Source organism: Bubalus bubalis, chromosome 23 (assembly GCF_019923935.1).
Source record: "Bubalus bubalis isolate 160015118507 breed Murrah chromosome 23, NDDB_SH_1, whole genome shotgun sequence".
NCBI lineage: Eukaryota > Metazoa > Chordata > Mammalia > Artiodactyla > Bovidae > Bubalus > Bubalus bubalis.
In genome coordinates, this window is record NC_059179.1 from 49324427 (window position 1) to 49335041 (window position 10615).

General features: G+C 59.1%; 1 protein-coding gene across 13 annotated transcripts in view; it reads right to left on the reverse strand.

Moving 5' to 3' along the window:
- Positions 1–4311, reverse strand: part of EBF3 (EBF transcription factor 3) — a 118670-nt gene extending 114359 nt beyond the window's left edge. For 4 of the 13 annotated variants that reach the window (XM_044935362.1, XM_044935361.1, XM_025273876.2 and 1 more), the window contains exons 1-4: positions 2913–3629; positions 2651–2807; positions 2224–2287; positions 1477–1532 (exon numbers count right to left, since the gene is read on the reverse strand). In XM_044935362.1, the coding sequence (XP_044791297.1) occupies positions 1477–1532; positions 2224–2287; positions 2651–2807; positions 2913–3046 (411 nt within the window). In that variant the 5' untranslated portion in view covers positions 3047–3629. Of the gene's footprint in view, positions 1–1476; positions 1533–2223; positions 2288–2650; positions 2808–2912; positions 3632–4288 lie in introns of those variants that run through there. The other 9 variants (XM_025273873.2, XM_025273875.2, XM_025273874.2 and 6 more) reach the window with 5 other exon arrangements.
- Between the last annotated feature and the right edge of the window lie 6304 nt (positions 4312–10615).

Sequence of the window (10615 nt, forward strand, 5' to 3'; positions counted from 1 at the left end):
TTTATTTTCAACTGTTTATACTGCAAAGGTACAGGGATAAATGAACAATAAAAGTGCACTTAAAACGGAAACCTCCTCCTCCTCTGTGCATAAACTAGCACTGCCTGCATCAACCTCTTCGTTAGAACAGCGATTTCCCAAAACATTTAGCCCTTATATACAAAGGAAATAAAAGCACCCTGTCCACGCGGAGCCGGAGTTCCAAAGGCTTCACTGAATCCTAGTAAAATAATTATCCAAGGGCGCACCGCCTCCACCGCCTTTGTCGGAAAGACCATAGTTTACCTGTCAGATCTGTTTTACTCTAAGAGAAAACCACACTGGTTTACCACTGCAGACACTAAAATCCAGCAAGTTTGTTGCCTAGGTAAGGACAAACTTTTTCAAAGGGAAGTAAAATCTGAAAACTAATTGCCCTGCAGACAGTACGAAGCATGGGTGCTGGGCTGCAAGAAGGACGAGAGAGTTCTTTTCCACTTGTCTCACAATTTTTAAAGTTAACATCAAAACGGAAGACGCCACTTTCATTTCTAAGCGTGAAGCTCAGTTTGGAAGCATATTTTAAATCAACCTGCGCAAAGTGGATTTCACTGAGGAATTGGATTGGCCTCCTCCCCCAACGCTATTTTAAGAAAATGGGGAAAAAATCTTTAAAAACAACTAAGCAACAACACACCACGCAACACAAAACCAGCCCAAGACTGCACAATGTCAAAAAGCAATGAAGCGCTCTCCTGCACTTAATCACACGACTGATAGCCAAGTTATGATCGGAAAAGTTGACCAAGACAAGTTAAATAATTTAATAAGGAACTGCTTGTAATTATGTTATTTACAAGGTATGACAGAGAGTGGAAAAGGATGAGAAGCTGCCCCCAGAGCAATGGACAGGTTTGGGTGACCCCTGGAGCTCAGAGTTTGAATTATGGAGCTGGGGGGCTGAGAGGTGAAGATGGACTAGAGGAGAACAAGGTGACTTTTCACCCCAACACATTTAACTTTTAAATCCAAATACACGCCTCCTGTTACGAGACTATCACACTGGAAAGGAGAAAAAAATGAACTAATCAACTCCAACTCAATGGGCTTTGGAAAAGAGTTAGTTGCCTTTGTTATGGAGGGGAAAAAAATCAATGAAATGATTCCAAGTAGAGAGAGAAACGTTTAAAAATATACAAGGGGGAGATCTTGAAAATTTTCTGTCAAATATTAATTACCATGATTAATTAAGACAAAATTTGATTCCCATCACAAGCCATTTAATAAAGCATATATGTCCTGTTCTAATGACAACATAAACTATTTCACCAATCGCTTCATTTATTCCAATAAATAGGGAATTCTTATTAGCATGTCAAGAAAACTAAATGAGAAACAAATACACCAGATCTATTTGCCAGCCCTCTCCTCCCTGAAACTCCAGGACAGCCCCAGCTGAGCACTGAAAACTAGTGCAAGAGGCTTAAACTTGCTCACCTGTTTGGTCATTGAATCTATGAGGCGAACATACAGATCCTGCTCCGTTCTGACTCCTGCAAGAAACAGGGACAAATTCTCATCAGGACTTCAGCGAGGGCACTCGGGGGCACAGGAAGTGGGTAGCTCAGGACTGCTGCCGCGGTGATGCAGCAAAACTTAGGCATGCCTCTGAAAGGCAGGAAAGAAAACCCAGTCACTCGTTTTTTCTTTTTTCTTAACTAAGAACCTTGAGACTCTTAGGGTTTGCATTGAAAGGAGCAAAGGACTCTGCCTGGCTGAGAGCAGGCCTGGTTGCTGAACGGAGAGGGCCCATGTGCTCATTTATTTTTAGAAAACAGAAAGCACAAAATGGAAACTGAGAGTCTCAACTCTTTCTAGTGTCTCTCGAGGATTTTTTAAAAATCCGTGCACAGAAAGTAAGCTGTGCTGGATACACAGAGCTACCCCCATCTCAATAATTAACATTAATTTGCAAAATTGAAAAAAGTCACTTAAAAGTGATGTTCTGCTGGCGCCCACATCGATCCCCTTTTTACTTTCTACTTCAAGCCGGACCGGTTAATCATGTGAAGTGCCATCGACTTATTGATCGTTTGTGTTTTGTTTTCCTTCTATGCCATGAGAAGATTTCGTGTTTACATCCGTGTCATTTTAATCTCGAAATCTTTACGTCCTTTAAGCATCGCGGAAAAGGAGAAAGCGAGCCAGCGGGGCGGGAATGCAGCAGCAGCCGCTGCCACTTACCGTTGCTGTAGAGCAACTGGAGTTTATAGTGGATGCCGTTGTTGGTTTTCTCGTTGTTGGGCTCCTGAAAGTAACGATAAATAATTGCGTTTAGTGCGCCTGGTGTCCGGCGCGGCCACCGCACTCGGTCCCCCTCTACGACCGAGGTCCCTTGGCCTCATACAAGGCAGGACTCCTAGCCGGGAGCAGCGCGCTGATGTCACTTTCCTGCTGGAAGCCCAGCGCCCTCCTCGCCCGGAGTGAGTCCGGGGGCGCAGAGAAGTTGCCCAGCCCTCCGCGGGCCCGGTCGGCCGCACGTGGCGGCGGCAGGGGCGCCTGGCCGAGCCGTCCCCGCCGCCGAGGGGGGCACCCGGGGCCACCGCGCTGGGGCACCGCCTGCCTCCCACTTCTAGGAAGCCGGAGGGTGTGATTGTGTGTTTGCACTTACTTTCTCTTTCTCCACAAAGTCCACAAAAGCGGTCCTTTCAATCTCCACCGGCTGCCCCTGCCTGTCGTAGAGCGCCAGCACGAAGTGGAAGAAATTGGACTTCCGGAGGTTGGAAGGAGGCTGCTTCTCGAAGTGCGCCCGCGCCAGCCCCACGCCGCTGCGGGAGGAAAGAGACAGCGGCCCGGTGAGGAGCGCGGCGCCGGCCGGCCGCGGGGACCCGGCGGGGCCGGGCCCGGGGCGCGCGGGGGCGGCCGGTACGTACCTCTGGGCGGCTGTGTTGGCGTCCACCACCCCCGCCGTATGCATCCACGAGCGCACCGGGTTCATTCCGCTGCCCAGCGGCTCCTCCTTCATGGTCGTCCCCCCGCGCGGAATATTCTCCTGAATCCCAAACATGAAAACTGCTGGCGGCGGCCGCCGCTCCCGGCCGAAAGCACTTCCGCGAGCAGCGGCGCTGGGGGGCTCGGCGGCAGGCGGCTGCCCTGGCCGCGCTGGCCCTGCTCGGCGCCTGCGGTCCGGCCCGCCGCCGGCTTCAGCCCGTCCCGGGCAGGCGCGACATACACCGGCGGCTGGGCGCTCCGGACGGCCGGGGGCGCGGAGGCGGCTCCACCGGCGGCTCCACCGGCGGCGGCGGCGGCGGCGCTTCGGAGGAGCAGGACGCGGTGGCCGCGGCGGCGCTTGTTGTTGTTGTTGTTGTTTGCAGGCGCGCTCAACGTGGTGTCATCCTAGCCAGGCGGCGTCCGCGGCTGCAGGGCACTGCGGGATCGCCCGCTTCTGGCGCGGCCCGCCTGCTCCAAAGACAAATAAACGGGGCAGTGAGTGCCGCGGCGCAGTCCCGGGCGCAGGCGGGGCGCGGCGGGGCCTGGAGCGGCGCGCGCAGCGGACGGAGGCGCACAAAACTCAGCCCTCTCTCCCCGAGGAATGGACCCTTTCCCGGGAGCCAAAACTCGAAGCCCCCGGGAGCGGCGCTGTCAGAGGGTGACGTCGGGGGGCGGCGCCTGCGCCATATATGGGAGCGGCCGCCCCTCGCCGCGCCCCTCGCCGCCGCCGCCGCCGCCGCCGCGCTCGCCGACTGACTGCCTGACGGCGCCGCGAGCCGGCTCGAGCCCCGCGAGCCCCGCGAGCCCCGCCGCCGCCACCGCCCCCAGCCGCGCGCCGCGGCTCCTCGCACCCACCCGCCGCCAAGGAAGTTTCTCCTCGCCCAAATCAGTCTTCAAAGCAGACAGACAGGCAGTGCGCGGCTGCAGCCTGGCCCCTCAACCCTTCCTCCCGACATCAGCCACACAAGTCAAAGCACGGTGGGGAGGAGAGGGTAAAACGCAGGGGCGCCCCCAGTTGCCCAGACGCCGGCCGTAAACGCGAGGGGCCGCGGGTCGCCCCGGGACGGCCCAGAGCGGGAGGCGGGTAGAAGCCGGCAGGCCGCAGACAGGGGGCTGGAGGGGCGAGCACCCGGCCGGGGCGGGGGCTGGAGGGGTGGGGCAGGGCTCCCCGGCTAAGGCGGGGCGCGCATTTCAGCCCAGTTTGCAAGCCGACCGAAGGCTGCTGGGGGGGCCGATGTGCCCCCGGCTGGGCCTCGCGGGGCGCTCGAGCTCTCCGCCCCGGCGGAGGCCACCGAGTGTTTCGGGCTGGGGCACCCACGTCGGAGGCGGGCTCTGCCTGATGCGCGCTCTCTCTCCCCGTGGCCACGGGAGACCCCGTCCCCCGGCCTGTCCTTAGGCGCAGCGAGTGACAAAGAAGGCTCCGGGCTCCCTGGGCAGACAGGAAGCGCGCCCGGCCTCTCCGGCGACCCGGGGCCCGGTGTCCGGCTGCGCGCCCCGCGCGGTGACCAGACCTCCCCGGCGCCAGCCGCTCTAAAAGCCGAGCAGACGCTGCGGGCGCCGGGGTCCTGCCCTCGGTGCCGCTGAGCCTGGGTGAGCGCGCGGCGCGCGACTTTCCAGACCTGGTTTCGAGGAATCGGGAGGGCAGCGGGGCGCGAGCAGCGCGTGGGCCCGGCGGCCGGGCTCCTGAAGCCAGGACTCAGCGCCCAGGCGCACTGCCCACCGAAAGGACCTGTGCGTGACACGGAGCGGGGGCCCAGGGGACTACCGGGAGCTGTCCCAGCACTTCCCTGCCGAGAGAAATCAGGCCCTTTTGATTAAAACAAACAAAAACAAAAAAAACAGATTTCAAGGTGCAAGTGTGCTGCAGGACAGACTCTTCATGCCGGGTCTGGGGTGGCACTCCTTTTATTTCATGAATTGGCAGTGTGTGTACGCTAATATTTTAATTAATCGGGAAAATCGAAGTCCGATTTACCTTATCTGGGGACCCCCAAGCCTCTTGGAAGGGGTGAGAAAAAAGCAGTTCTGGAAAGCAATCTATTTTGCTGGTGTTGGGGGTTAATGACTATTGCCAAAGATAAGTGAATTACCACAGCTGTTGCGCCAGTCCCATCTCAAAATCCATTCCGGTGCCGGCCGTCTAATTAAATACGTAAGTATAATAAAATCATATTTTATGACTATTTGAGGGTAATGAGATTAGTCTTTAGAAGCGATCGCCACATATTAAAGATGCCACTGTCTATAGAATGTTAATAACCTTAAATCAAAGTGTATGGAAACTATTCACGATAAATTAAAAGAAAATTTCTGTATTCCTAATAAGCCCAGCGCTTTCCACCCACAGCCAACCCACTGGAAGAGGGAACACTTTCTTCGTGGAGGGACAACGCAAAATAAAGTTGCTGAACGGTGGAGGGTGGGGTGGAGACATGGCTTTGTCTCTGCGTGTTTAGCTGCTTCGGGGGCTCACGCAAGGCAAGCGCCCAGGCAAGCGTTATTGTCAGATTATGCAAAGTGCCTGCTCGGAAAAGATGAAGTTGGAAAGAGGAGACAATGCTTCCTTTGTAGCACACTTCCTAAAATGCCCAGCCCAGGCTGGAGGTGCCCCCTTCTTTGCTCTAACGAAAGTATCATGCTTAAAATCATTTACAGTATCTTTAATTCAGATTACACGCGCCAAGGCGATTTAAATCTGATTACCAAATTAGAAGGTTTAAAAACAAATCCTTCTAAATCTGATACTGTTGACTAAAGAGGGAAAAAAAGTTCTATAAGCCCATCACAGAAGGTAACGATCCTGCCCCAGAAAGAAAAGGGGTTTTAAACCTTTTTGACAACAAATGCAGCTGCCCCACTATTTTGGACGATATTAAGCGAAAATGAATGCAAATCTGTGTTCAGCAGCCATCTGGCCCGAAATGGGGGCGTCAGCTGCTCTCACAACAGGCTCGGAGGCTGAATCCATTTCAGCTCATTTTCTAGATCATCTGGTCCCGCACCCAAAGCGTGGAAAATACGGTCTTTATCATTCACCAACTTTATCTTTTTTGTCACTCCACTGCTGGCTGCGAGCTGCGGGCACAGGGACTCGCCACCCGGGCAGGGTCTCCACACGGGCCTGCTGCGGAGCAGCCTGGGAGGGCAGTGCCCTCGGCCCCCACCTCGCCCCACTCCAGGGGTTCGCCTTGATGGGGCGGGAGCAGCGGGCCGTGAGGAGCCAGGGGCCCAGCACCCAGGCCAGGGAGGGGAGGGGGCTGCAGGCCCATCCCGGATGTACGGAGAGAGGCTGCAGCGCGTGCCCGCGCCCGCCGCCCCCCGTGGGAGCCCTGCCCCGCCCCTCTCTCTGGGGACCTAGGGGCGCCCAGTACCCCGGCAGGAGACGCCGGGGGGGTGGGGGGGACAGGCTGACACTGTGGAAGTTGCGCAGGCCCGCCGCTACTGCCGGTCCAGCCTCCGCGCACAGAGCGCTCCCAGGGGCCAGACAGACGCCCAGGGGCCGGCCCGGGTGGGGCCTGACCTTCGCTGGAAACCCCGCGGGCCGCCACGGCGGCGACCACCGCTCAGGGCCCCGCGCTCAACGCGATTTGCACGGGTGGCCCTCGCGCCGCCGCCGCCTCCTCCTCCTCGGAGGGTGGGAAGTATTCCTTTTGTGCGGATTTACGGGGAGAGGCTTCAATGAGCCCCCTCGCATTTGCATTTAAATAGCGGCATCAAGCGCTTCGCGTGCCACACACCAGTGGGCTCCCAGATGTCACGCCGGAGTCAGTCAGATGGCCAGTGCCCAGCTGTCCTCCCCACGTCGTGCCGGAGCAGGCAGTGACCTTAAAGAGACAGCGCCCGCAGCCCCTGGAGCCCCGCTCGGGGAGCGGCTTCCAGGGCGCAAGGCCGCGGCCGCGCTTGGCCGCTGACTCGCGGCACCACCGGAGGCTGGGCCAGGCGGTACAACCGCGCGGCGCCCGCGCCCAGGCCCGCTCCGGCCTCCCTGCCGGCCGCGCCGTGCCCGGACCGCCGCGCGCGCCAAGCCCTCCGCCCGCGCCACTACCCACCCGCGGTAGGGGGCGGGCGGTTCCTCGCGCGCCAGGCGTGAACTTCTCCCTCGCGTCTCCCCCGTCCCGGGTCCTCCACGCCCGCGTGGTGCGGGGCCTGGTGAGCAGGAGCCAGGCTGGTGCCGGCCTCCGAGCCATCCAGAAACTTCGGCCAAGTTGGGGTCCCAGGGTGCACGGCCGGCCTCTGAGTCCGCGCTGGACTCGTGTACAGGGGGCACTCTGTGAATGCCCCTTCTGGCTCCCGGCCGAGCCCGGGGAGCCAGCCGCCCTCCCTACCAGCCTTCCAAGGAGTCAGAAACTGCATTTCCGGCGTTGAGAAGCCCGGGCCACGGTTCCTGGAAGCCATGCCTAAGAGGGATCCGGGGTGCGGGGCGCGGCCGGGTGCGGCTCCCTCGTAGAGCCGGTGTCCTCGGGCCCAGGCTGCGCGGCGGTGCCCCTCAGAGCCCTCGGGAAAGGGTGGGAGCCACGCGCCGAAGGCCAGCGGTTCGCTTTCCCGCCTCCAGTGCTGAGTTGCAGGCGCGGCCCGCCCCCACGTCCTCCGCGCCCGGGGGTCACGCTCAGACCGCGCCGGTGACCCGGCCTCCAGCCCCGCTCGGGACCCGGCGCCACAGGCAGAGCTCGGGAAAAGAACCCGAAAGCGCAGAGCCAGACTGACCTTGGGCACTGGCGAGCAGGAGGCCGTAGAGGCTGGGAGAGCCGGAGAAGACAGTAACCCTGGGAGGGCGCACCTAGGAAGTCCCGCGCACTGCGGGGCGAGGTGACACAGCCGGGCACTTGCAAACCCTGCCCGGCGTGGATCAGGGGCGCGGCCCGAGTGCGCCCGGGCTTAGCCTTGTACCGCGCGGGGTACAAAGGGCCGGTGGGCCTGGGGAGTCAGGAAAGCCGGGGCTCCGCACTCAGGCCACCCCAACCTGTTAAGCCACTCGCAAAGGGGGCCGGGCCAGAGTCTGGGGAGGTTTCCCGGCCCAGGGACCGCGCCTTCCCCCTGGCTGGACAGGGACGGAGGCTGCGGGGTTCTAGGGAGGCTGTGGAGACAGAACCCAAGCCAGGACGCGCTTCCCGCCCGCCCTGGGAGGCAAGTCACTGGGCATCTGGCCCCGCACACACAGGGCGCTCCTACGGGCTCCTCTGCCCTGCGCTGGAAGGCGCAAGGCCTGGCTGGAAGGATTCACAGCTAAAAAGCGACCATCGGAGGGTCTCAGACCCCGGATCTCTGCACCGCCTCCTCAAGCCCGGTCACTCTGGAAGGGTCAGGCTCCTGCAGGCCGACCCCAAGGACCGAAAAGGGCTCAATACTCCAAGTGAGAAGGTGCAGGCGCCTCCTGCCGAGGCGGCCAAGTTTGACAAACAGCGCCTCCTGGGGTGAGCAGAGCAGAGTGCCGCCGCGAGCCGAGCCGCCCAGACTCCCACCCAGGCCCGGGCAGGTGGCCGCCGCCGCTCCCCGCCCGCCCGCCCGCAACGGCTGGGCCGCGGGTCCTGCGCGCCCGGTGCACCTAGGCCTCGCTGACCCGGTGACCCCAGGAGCGCGCAGAGCCGTCCGCCCGCCGCCTGGTCCTAACTGCCGCTCACGTGTGTCTGCAAAGTCAGGACGAGCCCAGGCACCCGGAATAAGGCCGGGCGGCGAGCACCGAGCCCGCTCCCCGCAGGGAACCGCACGCTCCAAGTTGCCTGGCCCTGCGGGGGCCGCGGACGCCAGCCGGCCCGCTCTCGACCGCCTCCCCGGAAAGCCTAGCTCCGAGCGGGGCCGAGGATGCCGAGCGCGCCTGGGCTCTTGCGGAGTGCGAAATTAGAAAGGAAACAGTTAATTCCTCTCCCCTGGTCCTAACTTTCCCCCGGCCCTTCCGGTCACTTTGGCTAACCCCATATTCCGAGTCAGTCCCTGGAGCTCCTCGGTAGGAGCGAGAATCCGAAACCACACACTCGCTCTCCACCAGTCGGGCTTCTCCCTACGCACCTTGCAACCTTAAAGGTTGCCTCTTCGCAACACGCTCGGCAGGCGCACCAGAGCGGGGAAAGACGGCTCGTGCGTGCCAGGGGTCCGTCGGATCCGAAAAGGTACAGAGATTTCGCAACGAGCTGGGATTTCCCGAGCTGCCTTCAGCGGCGCCCCAAGGCAGTCCGGCAGGAGGAGCCCGAGCCGGAGCCCCGGACCGGATTCCGCAAGCGCCCGCCCCGCCAGTTTACAAAGCAAACTTCCCCCAGAGCAGTTTCTAGATCGAAATGGCGCGCGCAGTCCGCCAATCAACACCTCCACAGACCCAAACTGCAGAAACACCGATCGATCAGATAATTTCAAATATTATAATTGGCTTTAATTAAACACACTGCGTTCTAATTAACTCTGAAATTTTAGCATGCTTTGGGACACTGGTGTCTGATTTGATATTGTCAGTCCAGATGTCCTAATAAAATTCAATCCTCCACTCAAGACTTCAATATTCACTAAGAACAAAATGCAAATTAAATGTAAAACCTAAAGTATCACCAAAGGTATAATCAAGAAAGGTGTCTCAAAACTTCTCACTTTTTATTAGCAGTAGTTTAAAAATGCAGATTACATCCTAACAAGAACTCTCCGGCACACCATAAATCTTAACTCTTTCCTGGACTGGGTTGGCGTGCCCTGCCACTGGCTCAAAGGTAAAGAAGGGGGGCAGACAGATCCCATGGCGCGACTGCACCACCTCATCTAGAAGCCAACGGAGCGCAAAACTTTGCCACTGAGATTCTGGTTTGAAACATCGGGTTTGCCAACCCAGGCAAAGGAGCTGGGGTGGTAGAGCCAAGGGGTGCAGGTGAACAGGTCGGCATGCCACTGACGTCCTCCTCTGCCCGCGACCTTCGTCTACGCCCTGGCCACTGCTCAAGAGAGCGTGTACATACTCCTTCTCCTGCGCAAAAGCGTGGAGGTGGGTGACAGCGGCCAGGCCCGCTCAGTCCGCTCAATTATCTGAGCTGCGGGGACCCGGACAAAGAGGCTGGGAAGGCAGGATGAGCACACCGCCCTTGGACAGAAATGTGTCAAGCCCGCCTCCCTTCCCGCCTGCACAAACCCTTTCGCCCTCATTCTCGCGACTTCTAAGGGATCCAAGCCGGCGGTCGGGGTGCGGCGGCGCACGGTGTCGGGGCAATCTCTCCCGGGAAGCCCAGCGCAGGCCACTCGGGGGTGCGCCTCTGGCGACACGCTGGCAGCGACTAGATTCTTTCCCCCTGCGAGGGTCTGCTAAATGTACAGTCCAGAGTGAGCCCTATGAAAGGGAAGCTATTCTCACACTAAACATGTGTATGTTTTCCATACTAATGGAGTCACTTAAAGCTGTTGCTAATTTAACTTTTTAAAAAGGCCACACTGTGGAAATTTGCATTTTCTTTAGGATATTGAAATGAAGAGGAAACTGCTGGGCGGCGAGGCTGCCCAGGGCATAGCTGGGGGGCATGCAGAAATAAAAACAGATAAAGAAAAGAAGAAAGAAAGAAACCCGCTTCTCTTCTAGACTATTAATAAGCAATTTGTCCCGCTGAAATTTACATTGCAAAGCGCGGCGCACTAGCTGCCGCGGCGGCAGAGCCTGCGCAGGCTCGGATAGTGCGTCCCG